This window comes from Biomphalaria glabrata, chromosome 12 (genome assembly GCF_947242115.1).
Source record: "Biomphalaria glabrata chromosome 12, xgBioGlab47.1, whole genome shotgun sequence".
Taxonomy (NCBI): Eukaryota; Metazoa; Mollusca; class Gastropoda; family Planorbidae; genus Biomphalaria; species Biomphalaria glabrata.
The window spans coordinates 26234689-26254509 of record NC_074722.1 but is presented as its reverse complement, the minus strand read 5'-3'; the positions used below and the strand labels follow the sequence as shown (position 1 = coordinate 26254509).

The 19821-nt window shown below is 30.2% G+C and overlaps 2 protein-coding genes across 14 annotated transcripts; one reads left to right on the top strand and one right to left on the bottom strand.

Annotated features, from left to right (window-relative positions):
• Positions 1-237: 237 nt before the first annotated feature.
• LOC106067731 (SAGA-associated factor 29-like) lies at positions 238-19254 on the top strand. 12 transcript variants are annotated; one of them, XM_056005532.1, is made up of 11 exons: positions 7267-7378; positions 9994-10109; positions 10551-10858; positions 10970-11045; positions 11620-11692; positions 12137-12210; positions 12634-12736; positions 14227-14412; positions 15873-15966; positions 16245-16313; positions 18010-19254. In XM_056005532.1, the coding sequence occupies exons 3-11, from the start codon at positions 10553-10555 to the stop codon at positions 18124-18126; spliced, it is 1098 nt and encodes a 365-aa protein (XP_055861507.1). In that variant the 5' UTR covers positions 7267-7378; positions 9994-10109; positions 10551-10552; the 3' UTR covers positions 18127-19254. The 12 variants fall into 12 exon arrangements, with proteins under 12 accessions (XP_013082433.2, XP_013082441.1, XP_055861507.1 ...); XM_056005537.1 differs by having other exon boundaries at positions 9994-10113; XM_056005533.1 differs by lacking the exon at positions 7267-7378 and adding an exon at positions 7570-7588.
• LOC129921981 (TLC domain-containing protein 3A-like) lies at positions 1414-7184 on the bottom strand. 2 transcript variants are annotated; one of them, XM_056005541.1, is made up of 5 exons: positions 6985-7184; positions 5343-5426; positions 4600-4723; positions 2546-2641; positions 1414-2319 (listed from the first exon to the last, which is right to left on the bottom strand). In XM_056005541.1, the coding sequence occupies exons 1-5, from the start codon at positions 7113-7115 to the stop codon at positions 2065-2067; spliced, it is 690 nt and encodes a 229-aa protein (XP_055861516.1). In that variant the 5' UTR covers positions 7116-7184; the 3' UTR covers positions 1414-2064. The 2 variants fall into 2 exon arrangements, with proteins under 2 accessions (XP_055861516.1, XP_055861515.1); XM_056005540.1 differs by having other exon boundaries at positions 4600-4807; positions 6985-7182.
• Positions 19255-19821: the final 567 nt, after the last annotated feature.

Sequence of the window (19821 nt, the reverse complement as noted above, 5' to 3'; positions counted from 1 at the left end):
GAACACATTATCTGGCATTAGTTTTTAATATTTGACTGTCATAACACTTTGCATTGCAGCCGACAATACTAGTATAGAAATAGCGTTCCATTCTGTTTAGAACTTAGAAATAGTTATATAGTGATAGTATCTACTATCTGCACTTTCTTAAAGTAAATTTAATTTGAACAAGTTTCAGATATTCTTCCATAAATGAAGACTATTATGTCCTATCTCTTGCAGGAGAGTAGAGGATAGCATCAAGCAGGATCCTTAACAGAGACGTGGTGTTTTTTTTTAGTCTGTTGAATGATAACAAAGCTATGTGCAAATGTTCAGTCATAAGAGGTACAAACCCAAACTGGTAACTATGTAGAGTGTAAAAAACAACAAATAAACACTACTTATCTTATTCATGGTAATAACCAGTTGTCAGGACCTTAATTATATATTTTATTAAGATATTTTAAATGTCTAGATAGATTAAGTATTACTGTGTGTATTAAAGAATAACTATATGTTTTCTTTTTACTTTATAATTATATTGGTCATGAAATTCAGCCTAACAGATGCACCATACATACTTAGTTGTACATACATTTATAAACAGTGTGTATTTCTAATAAATTCTAATAGAAAAATTACATAATTGTCCTAGAAGAAAGCAGTGTGCTCTGAACACCATAGAATAAAGTGGTGCTCTCAATTTGATACAAACTAACTGCAACACCAGTTACACAAAAAAATAAAAATACCTAAGTGTTATAATAAATGAAAAGTTACCATGGAATCCCCATATTGAAGAAATTATACTAAAATCAAACAAAGCATTATAGGGTTTATTAAAAGAAATTTTTACAAATCAAACAAGAACATATACAATATTAGAATATGCATCCGCTGTTTGGGATCCCTCAAGAAACTATAACAGATGCAAAATAGAGTCACAAACTTTGCAAAAAACGAATAGGCCTATTCACATTAGACTAGAGTAACACCATTAGTAAAATCACTAAATTTAGAGAAACTTAAGGACAGAAGTATTAGTAAAGTAAAGTAGTAGTAGTAGCACACAGAACCATAACTTAAAAAAAAATATACAACTAATAAACAGAGAGACACATAGATAACTGCTAATTCCATATGCTAGAATAAATTCATAAAAGTGCCCCTTCTTCCCTAGTGCCATTAGAGCATGGAGCAAGTTGCCTGAATCAGCCAGGAAAACCAATGAATTTTAAGTTTAAATCTCTAATTAACATGCCTAGATTAACACAACTACAATGTAATTATCTTCTCTTTTTAAGACATGTCTGTCATTTATAAAAAGAAACACATGTCCTTGATCAAGTTGTCATTAATACTTTTAAATGCTCAAAAGTGATTTTACCTTCTAAAAGTACAAAACAAAACAAAGCTAAACAAAACCAACCATATGTTAACAATTTTATTACTATTAGATTGATCATTATTAATGTAATAATGAACAGAGAATATCATTCTTATGAAAAATAATACAATGGTGAACTATGTAATTCAATCATCAAAATATAGCTAAGTGTTTTCATTTACAATCTTTGAAAATTAATAATAGAGACAGACTGCTCATTAATATAATGAAATTTTTATGTTGGTACAGGCTTATCATAAAAAAAAAATATGGAGAGAAATGGTGGCAAGTAAATGTTGGGTTTTAATACTAATAAGGCTGAGATGTTAACAAGTCATTGAATCCACCTAGCTCTAATGGGTCCCTTAGAGTCAACTTAAAAGTGCTTGGTAAATTTTCTAGTCACTTGACAATTTCAGTAACTGTTCAGTGCAGAAATTAGTGAGCATTACATTAACTTTATTATTCTAGGCATGAACTTTTACTTTTTAAGTTGTTTTTGTTTTGTTTGTTTTGTATTTTTATTTTAGAAAATACACAACTTAAGAATCTTTTATCACAGCACAAAATGATAAATTGTCAGAATTATTTAAAAACATTTCCAATATAAATTCTGTGGATTAGAGTCAACTTCTTCAATTAAAAAAAAATAAAAATATTACATTTTAAAAGTGATGTAAAATTGTTAGTAGTTGTTAATACTTGTTTGTAAGTGCTCTGAACAGAACTCTAATCATCAGCCCAAACCAATACACCTGTGGGGCCAGAATCAAGAGACATGACAGGGTACATTTAAGTGGAATGTGAAATGGCACTTGTGTCAATGGAATGTCGGCGTAAACAGCATATCTATAAAACAGATATGGGAAAAGTGAAATACGACAAGCAAAGAACATCACTACCATTCCTAGGCTTGTGTAAACATACATTCTTGTATCCTTCATGTTCAACTGTCAAGAAGAAATGGAAAAAACTATTTTGAATGACAAAGAATACAATAATCTCTTTATAATGCTTATAATTAATGAAACAACAACTGAAGTAATATTAAAGCATAAAGAATAATTTGTCATCTGCTATTGTTAGCTTAGTTGAATTGAGCATAATAAATTAAAAGACTACCCTTGTGACAAGCTTTTTAAGACTGAAACAAAAAAAAATGTGTATATTATTTACCTGAGAGAGTATCTCTCTTGCAGAGATAAATGGGATAACTAATTCCACTGTGAGCATCGCTCCAAAGAAATAGTCTCCCTTTGTATTTTTCAAACACTTAAAAAAATAATTAAAAAGTGTAATAGTTAAGTTGTTCAAATACTTTATAATAACTTTCTATCACTTTTATTTTAAAATTCAGGAAACTTGATAATATTATGACACTTTGGACCAAACTTTAAAGGGTGTGTTAACTGGGGGAATGTTGTAATTTAAATATACAAGAGTGGGATTTTCTCAAAGGATGTGTATAACTAAAGAATGTATAAAGACGTAGTGTTTTGCTTTGACAATAATTATATTGAATCATCATATTAGTTAGCTCAGTTGCTTATATTTAAAATATTTTTGTAATTATACATATTTATCTATATATATTTATATATATTTTTAAACTCCATATATTTTATGTAGTGAATATTATGCCTATACAGCATATATTCAATAGGCAGCCAGACATGTAACTTTCCTGAGACAGTTTTTACGTGACCAGAGGAAAACCAACAATTCTGTCAAGATTTTCTTTAATATGAGTTCTGCTCTTTTAAAATATAATGGATATAATTCTCAACAATCATTGTGACTGTCTTAATAATGTTGGCCTCAGGGGTGGACTGGCTATATGGGCATTTGGGCAAATGCCTGGTGGGCCGGTACCCAATTGGGCCACCAAAAGGGTCGCATGAATGCCAGTAAATTGTAGATTTTTTCATATTCTCTTTAAAAGCAACACTTTGAGCATCATGATTTAAAAAAAACATCTTATACACTTTAATCTAATACTAATTTAAAACATTGTTGTAAATACCGGACATCTGTATTTAGTGCTTCTAGAAGATGTCAATTCCTTAAACATACTAAAAGATAAACAAGAAACTTAAGACCTTTATTTCTTTAGTGATTGACATTAGTGTATATATATATTGAATATATTCTGAAGAATCTATAAAAGGACCAACAACAATGTTTCCAATCCTATAGAAGACATGTCCAGTCATATACGAATTCTGATTGGTTTGGTGGAGTTGTCATATGATCTCGAGTTGGTCCCGCTACAAAGTCCTTCATAAATCACAAATACTATTTTGAACAGTGTAGCAATGCATTGATTGGAATCAAAATGCAAAAGAATTGAAAAAGAAGGAGCAGAAAATAAGCAACTATTGCTAGAATCCCGTGTAAATAATGTAGTAAAATTATTAACGTTTCCTCGCAAGCACCAGAGATTCACCAACCTTATGATGACAGAATTTATGAATGAAACACTAATACCAAGACACAATGAGATATTGACATAAGTTGAAATAATAAGAGGCTTTGCTAAAATATGAAGAGGCAGACACTTAAACTAGGTTTCCAAGTTATTGAGAAAGTATTATATAACCTTGTGAGTAAAGTTCTTCTTTCAGACCTTGCAATCTACAGGACAGATGATGTTAAGGTCCTCTGTTTCTGGCCACCAATTAATGAGAAGCTAGTCATGTGGCCAGTACAACAACCAACTGCCTTTACTTTACCAACTATAATTAGGTAAAGAGTCTTCACTGAAACAAGATTTGAACCCAGGACACCAGGTTCAGAAGCCAAGTGCTTAAACATTCTGTCACTGTGCTCCCAAGACCATGTGAGATAGGCAGTTAAATAATGGAGAATGAAGATTTCTGAAACTTAGAAAATAAAAAAATAAACTGAATGCTTTTGCTTCATCAGCTGAGATCATGTACCTATTTTGAACTTGCAAAAACTCAGGGGCTCAGATACTCTTAACCTAAGTAAAAACTCCAACTGGATTTAAATGTGAGACCTTTAATTCAGTTTTGAAGGACTCTTCCACCCCATGAATACTACTTTAGATGAAAACAAAAGAAGGAACATTTTAAGGAATAGCATAACAAAGGCATACCAAAAAGAAAATTGAAACCAAGATTTAAATGGCTAAGCATGGTTAAAACTTATTACTACTACAAAACATTTAGTAAGAGGACAAAAAGAGATAAAATAACCTCACTGCTTACCAACACAAGAGGCATGAGCACACATGGTATGACAAGATGGTGAGCAATCATCAACTTGTTTAGTTTTATAAACAGCACGATCCTATCCTCCAGATTCAGATATTTATAGAGATCATCATGGACTCTGATATTGTAAGCATACATTGCCCACAGATCATATGGGAAATAGGGCAAGACAAAAAATGCATAGTTTAGGGTGAGCCAATGTCTGTTGAAATAAAAGGCAATTTAATGAAGTGTTTTTTTTTTTAAGAAAAATTGTGTGAAATATATATTTAATAATATTGTTCTACAAAGCTTAATATATCCACTAACTCTGTATGTCTGGTAGAAAGTTATTCATTTGCAAAGACAATACATGAATTAATTAAAATAAATTACTGGTAATTAATACTTTTTTGTATTCACAGATATGGCTAAATATTTAGGTTTTTATCATCTTAGAGAATTTTACATGTCATTCCTCCCGCATCCATTCTCAAATCAAGCTGAAACTTAAAACAATTATTTATTGTGCTGGTAGCTAACAAAACATGAATCAATTAGAAAATTAACCAATAAGTCAATTCAATAGTTGGTAATTAATTATTTGTTTGATATGGAATAAGGGAAATAGCTTCTACATTATCCAGAAAAGCTGTCTGAATTTCTTGATGGAACACAGACTCAGTGAAGTAAACCAAAAATTGAGTGTAGCAAATAGCAAGGACAATATCTAACAATATGTAGAAATAAAGACTTACGTATCTTTAAGTATATCTTTACAGGATGATGCAATTATGATACCCACAGTTGATGTTAAAACACCCTGAAGTGCACTCACTAATCTGAAAACAAAGTCAATATGTAATGGATTATTTGCTGTATAATTTATAAAAAAAAAAAGGTTCTTAAAATGAAGTGGCATAAACTTAATAACTTTCAAGTCCAAAGTAGTACAAAATAAAACTTATTTTAAAATCATAAAATGCAATAACAGAAAGAAGCCTAATTAGAATAGAGGGGAAAAAAAGCTTAATTAGAATAGAGAGAGAAAAAAAAAAGTGACAACAAATCATATTTTTAATTTAAATTCAGTTTGACATGGACAGTATGTTCCACTTTAAAGTAAATGGTGCAATTTGTTCCACTATATTTAGGGCAAGAGTATAGACCTATTTACAATTGGATAGTCATTTATTGGGTATCTATTTTCTACATTTAGGAAGTCTATATTAAATTTAATGTAAAAATCTGCATCTTCCAAACTACATGTAACATATGATTGTAGGCAAAATTTATATAATTGGAAGTTCTGACTTAATTCTTATCTTATATAATACAGATGTTATTTCAAAAAAGAAGATGATTATGTACAGTCCTACGCGTCAGTTTTAGATTTGGTGTATTATCATAAAATGCATTACTTGTATTTTTTTTTAAATGCTAATAAAAATTCAGGTATGTTCAGCTTAGTTGAATAAGTTTGATCTAGAATTTCTAAATCTAGCCTAGTAAGACTGAAAAAATGTACAAATTGAACATTAGTTCGCAACTTAGTTTAAAAAAAAAAACAGGGGGGGGGGGGTCTAGATCAAGTAATATAGACAAATATAAATTTAAGGATCTAGTATATCTAGTAAATCAAGTAAAAATTATTTCCGCATATTAATAAATTCAATATTTCTAATCTAGTATTTGTTTTATTGTAATTTATAGGTATTATGTTATTATCTCAATGTTTTTCAAATTGTGGCATGCAAAACACCCTCACTCATCATATGGTACCGTACTACCATCCCCATATGCTTGTATGGTTCTTTATTTTTTTATGATCTAATGATGAGACTATAATCTATAGTCACTATAGAAACTATAGATATTAAATCTAGATCTATGGCATTTTAAAATTTAAATTGAGTCTAAATTTTTTTTAGTAGGCTATATATATATTTATATATTATTAGGCCTATATAGATTTATTAGATTTGCTACTACAACTAGACTAACTATGGATTATAGACATATACTATAGTATAGTATTGTTCTAGACTAGACTCATACTCTGAACTCATATAGTATATAGTCACATTCATAGTAATATGATTTTTATGATAGTACTTTTACTTAGAGTTAGAGTAGACTTAGTCTTAGACTTTAGAGTCAGAGTGACTTAGCCCAGGTTGTTCTCTAAACTCTAAACTTGAGTTATAGCCTACTTCAGTCTTCACTACTTCAAGTTCAAGTACTTGTCTACTTAAAATAAGTTAATAGACTTAAGACTTAAGTTAACTTATTTACTTATAAAAACTTATTAATCTAGAATCTACTTTTAACTTTAGTAATTAGTATTAAGTTATTAAGTTTAAGTACTTATCGACTTATCTAGCGGCTTCTAGCCCTTACCGACAAGAAATAACGTAAATGCTAGTGTCTGAAAAAATGTCTCGAAAGCGACTTTGGAGAATTTTTCGTATAGTTACGTGAGAGCCCACAAAAAATAATGTCCCAAGGCCAGATAAAAAGATACTATGCATTATCCGTTTAGCGGTGACTTTTATTTTTATGTTGCTAAGGTATAAGATCTAAAATGTTTACTATTTCTCCGGTTGGGATTTTCATATTTCCCGCGGAGTTGGACAATTCTTGTTTTTAATACTTTCATTCTAGGCTTTAGTTTACATCTATTTATCTAGATCTAGAAATCTAGATTCTAAAATTAATCTGTCATCTAGTCTAGATTAGATCTAGAATCTATGTACTAAGGCTCCAAACATTGTTTAGATCGAGATCTATAGAGGTCTGACCTAAGTGGTCTAGATCTAGACTTAAATTAATTAAAAAGTCACATTTTAAATTATTGAATTAGACTAGAAAATCTAATTAATGAAGTGACTAAGACTAAAGTCTAAAGTAAGTCACTACATCTAGATTAAATCTAAATAACTCTAACAGACTGTACTTACTCAAGTTAGACTCAACTCTAAAAGTAGTCTAAGTGAGTTTCTGAGTGGTCCTATTAGTCCTAAACTAAATTACTAAATTAATTAAATTACTAACTAGAACCATTCATACTAAGAAACTTCAACTTCTAAGACTAAGTCGTCTAAGTGAAGTCGTCTAACTACTCAAACTCATAAATTACGCTAGCAGAGTCTTAAATAGTCACATTTTAAATTATTGAATTAATTAATGAAGTGACTAAGTCTAAATAACTCTAACTCAAGTTAGACTCAACTCTAAGTAGTCTAAGTGAGTATCTGAGTGGTCCTATTAGTGATAATTAGTCCTAAACTAAATTACTAAATTAATTAAATTACTAACCAGAACCATTCATACAAAGAAACTTCAACTTCTAAGTACTCTAAGTGAAGTCGTTTAACTACTCAAACTCATAAATTACGCTAGCAGAGTCTAGCTGCTAGCTAGATGAGATCTAGATTTAGATTTATCTTCTTTTTTTTTTAAGTAACGTCTCTAATTATAATATAAATATATATATAAAAATTATAGTATTTATAGATCTATACATTATATTAGATCTAGATCTAGTAATTTTAATCTAAATCTTAAATCTAGATTTATTATTTAAATTAAGAGTACTCAGCAAGACTCTTTTAGACTAAAAAAAATTAAACAAAATGATTTTTTTAAAACCACAATGATTATATTATATATATATAATTAAGTGTATTAATAGGTTTGGATCAGTCATGTTAATTAAATATGTATACTAGTATTAGAATAGGGTACCTGGGTGATCATTTTTTAAATGTATTTATTTTAAAAAATGGGAAACGACCTGAATTTGAACTCGTGGGCTTAAGCCTTCTCAGGTTTCTCAAGCGGACACAATAACCACTCTGCCTCTGCTAGCAAAGAATGTATGAACATGGAAGATTGTTTAGTTATCTGTTGTTTCTACTTCCTGTTTGTGATCACTAAGCCTCAAATGAGGACGTTTAGAGGGGACTAATTCAGCTTATACCACCACTTCAATCAAGTTCAATTTCTTTCCCTTGTTAGAGATACCAAAAAAATAAATAATTACCAACAGTTAATTAACTAATAATTTAATTTTTGTAATTAATTCTTGTGTTGTCAGGTAAAAGAAATAATTTTGGGAAATTTCAGCTTGATCCGAGATTGGGTGTCGGAAAAATAACGTGGACATACTTTTGGCCAGGCAGACAAAGTGAGTTGATATAACATTTGTCAAAAGGCGATGTTGCATAAAACTTTAAATAAATTATACAGCTCAATGGTCTTAATTGTCATTTTCTAGATTTTAGGTGTTCTCACATTTTTTAGCTAGCTTGATAAAAAAAAAACACAACTAGATTATTATTTCTTGCAATAATTGGATGATGTAGAATCTATACCTATTCTAATCTTTGTATTTATATGCTGTTAATGCTGACTTTGGTTGGTGAGGCTTTTTGCAAACATGGTGACCTGGTTGCATGACTCTTTCTTTAGCATTGGTTTATCTTTTTTTTTATTTTGTCAGTTGTCCTTTTTTTTTGAGACCCATGTTATGTAACCTCATTAATTCTTTTCTTTCTTCATCCATAGCTCCCTTGCCTGATTTCAATCTTTATTGTAGGTGTTTATGAATGATAAGAAGGCCTAATCATTGTTGGATCTTGACTTTTGTTTCAGGAGTTGGATATTCCAGGTCTAGCCATTTCTTGTATGGAATTCTGTGAAAACATCTCTAGCAAGCAATGCTTAGTTGAAGGCATGTCTATTGTAGATTGTTTATGTTATGCTGGTATATTGATCTATATAAAAAAGGAGTAGTGATCATAGCTCTGTAGACTTTCAATTTCATGGTAAAGTTAAGATCTTTCTATACATTTACTCCTTGTCTACTTGTTACTTGTTAATCTTGCAGCCTTTTTTTTTACAAAGCTTATAAAATATCAACTCACTCTATCTGTCTGCTTGTCTGGTAAAAAGATTGAACTTGTTTTTTTTTTTTCCCATTCACGGATCAAGTTAAAACTTTGCACAATTATTCATTGAACCTGACAAGACATGAATCAATGATGAAACAAAAATTAACAAAATAGTTATTTAATTGTTGGTGATTAATTAGTTTTTTTGATATCCAAATAAGGAGAATAAATGCTACTTATTGAGAGATGTGGATATATGCATTTAATTCCCTTATTACATTTTGACAATTTTTTTTCTCACATTTTCCAATTATTCATAGTCGATGACAATTCAGGAACCAATCCAAAAATGAACCACTTCTTAATCATTTGGTACTAATTAATTAATTTTGTTTTATATAGCAGAAAGGGAGCTAAACCATGTAATGCTCAGATAAAGGACAATAATTAGCAGTTCTTTCCTTAGATAAGCTTTGTTTTCTAATAGTATCTTTTTCTATTGCTTGTTTTATAGATCTTGACAATGTGCTACAATACTTCAACAGGAAACTCATCCATTCTTAAATCATTAGTCACTTGAAAGGGCTTGGGTACAGCTATATTGCCTAGTACTTATTAACATTTAACCCTGTAGGTAGTAGACACAAATTTATTTTTTTATAGAATTTTTCTTTAAATGCCTATACAAACTATATATCAAATATTTTTATACACAATCATGTATTGGGACAATGTCAGGACTTATATTTTTATAAGAGAAAATTGTCTTTTCTTTCCACAACAGATGTCAGCTTATTGATGGCTGAACTTTGAGATTAGCTTAATATTTATCCTTAGTAAGAGAAAATATCCATTTAGTCAGTCCTGCTCATGTGGTATGTGCTCTGGACTGTCATCTCGATGGTTCCGGGTTCATAACCAGCATGCACCATCCCTTGGGAGGTTTTAATTTTCAATTCTAATGGAACATCCTAAATATATAAAACAGATTGTAATCCTATATCTCAACCTTTTTTTCCTTTTGTTTTTGTGCCCTTGACAATTGTTCTATTTTTTAAATTTTATTTCCAGAAATGGCTAGAGGGTCAAAGGGGAAAAGTGGAAATGATAAAGAAGCCAAAAACGAATCAAGCTCCAAAAGTGATAATAAACAGGATCTCAAAACAGAACACAAAACAGATAAATCAGACAATGGTTCTGGAAAATCCAGTGAATCAAAAGCAGACAAGATATCTTCCCTATCAACAGGCAGCCCCACCTTATCTGCCAGCTCCTCGTGTGATGAAGTTAAAGGAGCTATAGGTGTGGTGCCCCCTTCCTCTAGGGAAAAAATACAGACCCTTCTGGGAGCATTGTTTAAAAATGTAAAAGATATTCAGGTTTGTATAAATATAAATCTGTCTGAGTTGATTGCATACAATCGTTTAAATTTTTTGATGTATAATAATGGTTACATACAAGTGATCATTCTTATTGTTCTGTGACTTTAGGTTGAGCGTGATAGAGCAGAACACAACCTTACTAACATCCATAAAACACATGAGAAAATGAGAGAAGAAGGGAAAGGTAATTCATATAGTATCCAGATATTTGTAAAGACTTTTTAGAGTACCATTAAGCTCTCTTTAAGACTAAGAGATTCATAAAACAGATGACTTAACATTAGCCTGTCTGTTTGGTCTATTATTAACAAGCTTCCTGTGATAATAAAAATCATTATCTTCCTCTAGGAATCAAAATTAAAAACTCAGTTCTGCATCAACTGAATATAGCATTCAGTCACAAAATTCAATACGTATATTCATTTTTTTTAATGGTGTGACCATTTTTTTAATGGTTTGATGTTCCAAAGCAGAAGTTGTTTTAAGATATAATATGTATGATGATTAAGATACCTGTTGTACCTGGGGCTACCAAAATTATAATACCAACCATTGAAAATTTGACTTAGCTATCATACACAAGTAATAATTTTTGGGTAGGTCTGTTTTGTTGTTGATATTGAAGGCTTATCATTTTTAGATAACAAACAGTGAATTTTTTTTTTCTATTCTATTTTCTTCTTTTTTTGGAACTTACTTAAAATAAAGAGCTTAACAAAGTCTACATTTAAATGGAGAAACTTTTTTGTTTGGTACAGTCACACCTTACTACAGACAAAAGCTGAAATCTTTGTACAGTGCTGCTACAACTGATGCTGAGGCAGAAGCTGAGTAAGTTGTCACTGAAAAGTGAACTTGCATTTTATTTCATTTCCAACCGAATCATGGGAGTAATATTATATATATAATTTTTCCAAAAGGGCTTCTAGAATAAACATGTCCAGGGGAGTGGCATAAACCAGAGAGAGGGTTATATAAGTTTTTTAAAAATATTTCTGTGGCTGTTGGTCTACTATAAATATCTGGTTCCCTGATGGGTGAACTCATTTGTCATATGACTAGTAAAGATTATATTGGGTTATTATATTATTTTTATTCTACTTACAACTTGTTATAATTTTACCAACCATTGAACTCATTGAAAAGATTTGTAAAATCAATAGATTACTAATCTAAATGTGGTAGATCTAGTTTGTCATAGATTTTGCTTTCCAATTAATAATAAATGCTGCACATTTGTAGTGCCTTTAAAAAATCTTTTTTTTTGTCCTACAGGGTAATTAGATCAGCTCTAGACAAGATCAAAGAAATTAAAAAGCTACAAGAGAAATCAGCCAAACAGAAGCATGGTGAGTAGAAGCTGTACTTTTTGTGTCTTTTATGTGTATGACTAACATTAACAATCTGGTACTTTAGGATATATGCTAATCAAACAAATTCAAATAAATGGAAATTATTGTAACATGAAATCAATTATTTAACTGACTTTAATACTTTGTTCTAAATAAAATTACGACACTATCTGTAGCTTGATTTTTTTTGTCCAAATCATCTCAGGTTATTAAATACATTGGTAAGTTCAAAATAGGGACAAATAAAAATATATGTATATAGTGAGTTTCTCATTAGTAAAATACCAAACAGAACAAGAAATTGATTTATTTTATCCAATCTTAAATTTGACTAAACAAAGTGTAACTAAATCTAAAGCTTTTCAAAATGAAATTGCCCCTTTGTGTTGTATAGATTTTGGTTATCTGCATCTTATCTAGATTCTGGTCGTCCAAAGCAAATCATGAGAAGAGGTGTTCTTATGTCTCAGCTTCAGCAGAATGCCACTACATTGCCTTTGTGGGTGAGCAAACCAGGAGAGAGGTAAACTTGCACTTAATTAAAATCTCTTTTTCTTACATTTTTAATAGAACCCACACATTCAAATAGTAGAACGTCATTTCTCCAGACATCATTTATCTGGAACATCAAATTCTGGACTGCCTTTTTGTTTTAGAATATGGTATTTAAGAGCTCTTGCTGATGTGAAGCGATTATTTCTCTCAATAATGATAGGCTACTATGTATAATGCTTTTTTCCCGTGTGTATTTTACTTAAATTTTATGTTCATGTTTGGTGCAATACCCCCATATGAATTTTCTTTACATCATTGGTGAAATGGACTGTTCATAATATTCCGCATTTGGTTATCCGGATGATCGATTATCTGGACAGACCCTGTTCCCAATTGATCTGGATAATCAAAGTTCTACTGTAATACAGATGATCTATTAAAATTTGTTAAAATAATAACTTTAACACAAAATCTGTCTGAACATTTTGCTTGGATTTATTTTAAAGTGTTACCACTTTTAGCTAAATAAAGATGTTTTGTATTTTCTTAAATAATAATTATAAAAAAAGGATATTCTTTTCATTTTATTATTAGGCTAATGTCACACATTTACTTGCTGTCCATAGTCATCTACTTTTTGTATAGTTCAGTGATGGGTGTCTATTGTTTGCTATAAGATAGTTAATTTGATTATTTACACTTGTCATTTTTAAAGCTAAATAAAAATATAATGAATAAGGTGGCATCAATTAGCTGGCATAACAATGAATTGGAGTTATTGAAAATATAGGATAAATAACCTAATCAGTGAAATTTCAGTGAGACTCTGATCTGAAAACATTTTCAATTATTATTCATTAATTTTTGAGCAATTGCCTCCCTTTTCTGTTGACCATTTACATATAGGCTTTATTTACATATATAATATAGGCTTGAAAAAAATAGTAAAAAGCCTGATAGAAAGAAATGGTCATTCATTTATTTACTAAGAATTTAGTAAATTATAAAAAAATTGAGTTAAGCTTTCACATGCTTCTACGTAATTGTAATTAGTTAGCTCTTTTTTTTTTTCATGTACTGCTATCTAAATAGATAAGCTTATTCTATCTATATGGCTATATTAAATGAACATTTATTGTTTTATTTCTTATGCACTGTCACCATTTTGTTGTATGGAACTGCAGTCTATTAATCTTAATTGTAAACTCACAAACTCTCAACTAAAAAAGTCAAAATGACAGATGTTCCCCCCATTTCAGTAATGTTGTTAAGTTGTAAAGAATAATTTTAAACACTGTTAATTTTTACTCACAGCTACATACTCTTTTTCTTGTTCCTCATTGCCAACTATGTGAAGTTCAAATTCAATTCTGATTAAGCTTCTAGAACTAATGTTATTTATAGGGCAAGAAGCTTATGGAAAGGTTTTAAGAAATTTGTGGCAACTGAATTTTAAGCTTGTTAGTGGTATATTGATGCAAGTTTAATTCTATTGCTCTGAAATTTCTCATCAATAAGTCCACCTCCACTGTGTGGTGCAGTACCAGCAGATAGTAACTATATATCTCAGCCTGAAGATAAGGTGGCAGCTAGGGTCAAAGGTCAGGATGGAGAAGAGAACTGGATCTTAGCTGAAGTTGTTCATTTTGATGCACATACTGGCAAGTATGAGGTTGATGATGTAGATGCTGAGGAAGGAAAAGAGTGAGTGTCCACATTTTTCTTTTAGTTTAGTTCTTTATTGTCAGCCTAATGTGATATGCATGGATCTATTTCAATTTTAAAATAATTCATTTCATAAAATGATTTTTAAAGTGTAATTTTTATTGCTGTATAGGTATTACCACTCAATTAAAATAAACCGTAGCACTGTAAAATATTTTTTTTGCTACGATATATAGTCACTGATGTTAGGAAAATTCAAGTTAATACATTGGTTCTTCCTTTCTTGACTTATTAGCTACAGTAAACTGAAAACATTAACACTTAGATTATAATCTAAAATGTCTTACATTTAATTTTGTCCCCAACTTATATGTGTTTAGAATAATATTAAAAAAAAAAAAAAAATTCTTTATCACAAAATATCATGATTAGTAAGGATTACTAAGTTTGTAGAACAATTTTAAAACTTATTCTATATCTCCTTGCCACACTTAACTTTTATTTTGGGGGGGGGGGGGGGGGATGACACAGATATTTTACCATTGTTCATCTGTTTCATGAATATGTTCGTCTATATCACTTTGCCACACTTAACTCTGGGGTTGTTGTTTTTTTTTTTTTTGGAACAACACAAATATCTTACTTTTGTTCATCTATGTCATGAATATGTTTGTTTATATCAATTTTAGCCACTTGTGTTTGTTTGTATTTGTGAACTGAAGTGAGATTGTGTGTCTGTGTCTTCAGCTTTACTATGTGGGTAGTTCAGTGTAATAGCTTTAAATGTTAACACTGTTTTTGTTATATTTAAGTACTACAATTGGCTAAAAAGTTATTATTAGTGCTAACCCATTCATAAAGCTTTTTTAAGATTAAATAGCCAGTGAAAGTTATTTCAATTTTTTAGTATTATAATACTTGTTTATTGTGCTAGAAAGTATATAAAGAGGCTGTCCCTTTGTTCTAAGTGGCTTTACAAAATAAAAAATTGTGCTGTTTACTGCAAATTTTTTTTTTATCAATAAGACAACATTCTCTGCTCGTTTTTCAAAAGTCTCTTTGAAGTTTAACTTAGCCTCACTTTTTATGATAAATGTATGTTTACACTGTAATAAAGACTCGTCCTGATTTCTGCCACATTTTTATTCTTAAGAAGTACTACAAAAAATGTGCTAACCAACCAGAAAAATCTTTTTAAAAAAGTATTTTTAATATGACAGTAATCTTGTAATTGTATGAAAGTGTGAAACAAAATATTTCATAAAAGGGCAAAACTTTGCTCATGAATAATTACATAGGAAGTTTTTTTTTTTATTGAATATGGTTGGATTAGTGGTTGGGAGACATAGCTCAGACTTTTAGAAAAAAATGAGGTGACCTCTTGTATTTTTGAAAACTTAACACTATAAACAAGTTTTGTAGAGATGAATAAGAAATAAATGCAATGGCTGCATGACCAATGGTAAAATTAAAAGTCACTCTGTTCCCGTACTCCCCAGGCGACATTCAATCAGCAGACGGAGAGTTGTTCCTCTTCCCATCTGGAAGGCCAATCCTGAAACAGATCCAGGTGCATTGTTTCCTAAAAAAACGGTATGTTTTAAATAAGTTATCCCTCACTATGTCCAGTTTATTTAAAAGGTTATTTTATTGACAGATAAATTCTAATACTAAGTTGAATGCCTGTTTTTTTTAAATTTTGTTTTTTGTATGAGGAAAATAAAATAATTATTTACAAGTTTATAGATATTTTACAAGTACATGAATTCTTAGATTTTTCTCAGTAAATTAATGCATATTTTCTCAGTAAATCACTGCATAGTTTAAAGCTTTTTCTCTTTGTATATTCTGTACTTTTATTTTTTGTGTAGCTTGTGCTGGCTCTGTACCCGCAGACAACTTGTTTCTACAGGGCTCTGATAGATGAACCACCAAAGAAGGTCAGTACACTTAAGTGTGCAGAGAATCCCCTGTCATACCTTATTGCATTTCTTTATCTCAACTTTTTAAATAGCTGCAATAAACCTACTGTAGCCTAACAATTAAATGTGTACTAGGATTTAATAATAAAAAAAAAAAGAAAAATTTTCTCTGGAAGTAATAATTCAGTCACTGTTCATTTTAAAATCTATTTTCAGTTGTTTGTCTTGTTCAGTTAAGGGGGTAATTGTGTGTAGTGTTTAATCAAGTATTAAACAATTACTCTAGATACAAGATTAAAGAGTTATCCTATGCATGGTTCATGTTTTGAAAGATTTAGAATTGCACTGCTTCATGCATTGTGCCTTCTCCCATAGAGATGAAACAGGTCACAAAACATAACTGCTGTATTGTTTCATTCCTAATGGTTGAGTATTTGACTGAAGTTGTACTGTAACTGCTTTGGCTACATTTAGATCTAGATCTATTAATGTTAAAACTGCTTCCAAATGCTGTATTAAAATGTGTTCTAGTGTTTTTTCAAAGAAATCATTTATTCCTTAATTTTGTTTATTTGAACTTCTTTTTTTTTTTTAACTTAGACTTACTATGGTGGTTGTGTTGTTTTAGTGTATAAGTCAATTTAATTCACAAAGGAAAAAGAGTATATGACATTTAGCACTGCCATTTCATTGTTTGGTAATATCATTTTAGCAACAGCTACTAAAGCAATAGGAAAGGGAAAAAATTATGATAAAACACTTTTAAGATAAAAAAAATATGCAATCAAACAGATTATCACAGTCTTAAAACATCATGTGATTTTTTTTTTAAATGTGACATGCTTATAATATTTATGTGAAGCTGTTGTTTGTCAGCTGACTTCAGGACTATGGTTCTAATCCTTACTTCACTGAAGTTACCAATCAATCAATAAAGATAGCTTGATGTGTACATGTGTAGTCTTATTAGAAATAGCTTGATCTTATCTTGATTTATCCATGAGATTTTTTTTTTAAACATTGAGAGCTTACACTGATTATAAGCATGGAATCAGCAAACTTTTCCATTTATTTCAGTTTGTGATCTTAAAATTTAGCAACTTACTTACCTTAAATTATTAATTTTTATATTTAATTTAATGATTCAATATCTGTGTGATATTCAGTTAATGTGAAAAGTTTTAAATTTTTTTAGAGATTTTAAAATTGTTTCTTAAAAATGTCTCTCTTATTTGTGTACATTTCTGTCTATACTCACTAAAAATCAAACATCAGATGTGCAATAGTAATTTATACATAATGTTTTTATTAATTTTGATACTTATAAATTAGTTGTATTTTTAGCAGATTTTTTAGTTACTAAAAAAATGATGTTTTAGATTATTCGAATCCTGGTGAAAACTGGGAGTTTGAATTTCAAGATCTTTAGGATGCCTATGGGTCCCCCCCCCCCTTCAACTCTAAAGAGTACTTTACATAATTGGAGAAAGTAAAGATGGTTGGTCATTGTCCAGGTCACAGAGCACCCTTGTTAACCACTGGCCATAGAAACAGATGACCCTTGCATCATCTGCCTTTAAGATGGCAAGGTCTGAAAAGGTTACTTTTTAACCCTAACCTAGATGGATAGTGGGAGAGTATTGAAAGTTCAGACATTTAACCATCTTCTCCCCGCCTCTTTTTTTTTAATGGTTATGTTTGTTTTGTTTTACAGCCTCTTGATGACTACTCTGTTTTATTTGAGGACACATCCTACAGTACTGGTTACTCCCCACCTCTTATGGTGCCGCAGAGATATGTCATAGCTTGCAAAGAGGACAAAAAGAAATAGTGGTGTTTTTCTAAACATGCTTGTGTCTCCCTGATTGTAATGCTTGAATTTTGTCAAGGCAAATTATTTTGCTCACTGCCAAATAGTTCTAATTTAAGTTGTGCTAAAATGTTGTTGTTTTTTAAATAACTTTTTTAATAAGAACAATATGTCAGTATGTTCTGGCACTTGACCTTCTGACATAAATTTTGCCTATTGAAACATGACATTTTTTTCAAGATTTTTAATATTCTTGAGAACTAACCAGGCTTTATTAGCATCTGACATATTTGGACTACTAATGATTGTTGTTCAATGTGCTAGCCTCATAATATTGGTTTACTATTGGTCTCAGATTTAACATTTAATATGACCCATTTCACTTAGGGATATCTTTAGGAAAAATAATTATCTGAAGATAATTTCATGGTCTACGGAGGCCCAGTGGTAAAGCGCTTGGCTTCCAAACCTAGGAGTAGTTAGAATTCCAGTGAAGACTGGGATTTTGATCTTTGAAATTATTAGAAGTCCCTGAGTCCTAAATTTTTGGAAAGTAGAGACAGATGGTCCTTGTCTGGTCACATGACACCCTTGTTAATCTTTGGCACCATAGAAACAGATAAGCTTCACATGAACTGCCCCCAAAGATCACAAGGTCCTAAATGAATACTGTACTTTAATTTATGTCATGGACTACTTTGTGCCTTTATTATTACTTGATTGTTGTGTTTAGCTACAACAGCTGTATGCTCAATTCTGGTCCTATCACCTTTGTAGACATTCCTGGAGAAAGAGTACCTTTATCTAGTATCCATGCTGCCCTGAGATGATAAAGAATTACGCTAATGAAGTATTTTCTTAAGAACCAATTCTGTGTTAAATCTTATTAACAATGTCACCTCTTCTTTCGATATTTATTGCAAGATCTTAGATGGGCAAACAGGTCTTCTAAGTTGCACGTCCCATACTTTGACAAAATAGCTTAACGGAAATATCATCTTTCTTTTTTTTTTTTCTAAGTTCATGTTGTTTTAGTAAATCTGTTGCCAAGTTAAAACACACAATTGTTAGTTTATTTCTTAATGTTCAATACATTTGTTTTTGATTATTATATCTTCAAATGAATAAAAGGAATACAAAATTAAGGGCTTCATTTGTTTTTATTAATTTTATTTTTTAATGTAGATAATTATACAAATCTTTTATTTATGTTGTACTTTGCATATTAATACAAATTTTATTGAATTTTTAAGTTATTTATTTATGATAAAAATATATGAATAGCAACAGTTAAAAAGAAAAAAATTGGCATTTAATTTAGTGTTCAGGTCTAGATATTCAACACATTCTATACAATGTGTATATGGAATCTATGTTTTGTTTTGTGTGTTTTTAATTTTTTTGTCATTTTTATTGTTTTTACTTTGTTATAGTAATATAGTGAATATAATAATAGTGAATTATTAGGTATAACCTTTGAACTCTACCTATTCGTTGGCCCACGCAACCATTCCATGCTCTAATAGCACTCGGGAAGAAAGAGTAGGCCTATTTGTACAAATATGACCTAGCATATGAAACTTGAAAATGTGCCTTTATCTTTGTGTCTTTATGAGTATTTTATTAGGTTTTGTATTTGAAGATTATGGTTCAGTGTTTTATGTTTAATTGTTACTTTGCTTTTTAGTCTTCTATCCTGAAGAGTCTCTAAATTTA

What these genes read in the sequence shown, in the direction of transcription:
- LOC106067731 (XM_013226979.2), top strand. Translation starts at nt 303, where the DNA reads ATGTGCAAATGTTCAGTCATAAGAG. An exon ending in GATGCTGAGGAAGGAAAAGA is followed by an intron (nt 14,413 to 15,872) that starts GTGAGTGTCCAC and finishes CGTACTCCCCAG; the next exon opens with GCGACATTCAATCAGCAGAC. An exon ending in CATTGTTTCCTAAAAAAACG is followed by an intron (nt 15,967 to 16,244) that starts GTATGTTTTAAA and finishes TTTTTTGTGTAG; the next exon opens with CTTGTGCTGGCTCTGTACCC.
- LOC129921981 (XM_056005540.1), bottom strand. Translation starts at nt 7,115, where the DNA reads ATGCATAGTATCTTTTTATCTGGCCTTGGGACATTATTTTTTGTGGGC. An exon ending in ATTTACGTTATTTCTTGTCG is followed by an intron (nt 5,427 to 6,984) that starts GTAAGGGCTAGA and finishes CTTTGTTTTCAG; the next exon opens with ATTAGTGAGTGCACTTCAGG. An exon ending in AAAGATATACTTAAAGATAC is followed by an intron (nt 4,808 to 5,342) that starts GTAAGTCTTTAT and finishes TTATTTCAACAG; the next exon opens with ACATTGGCTCACCCTAAACT.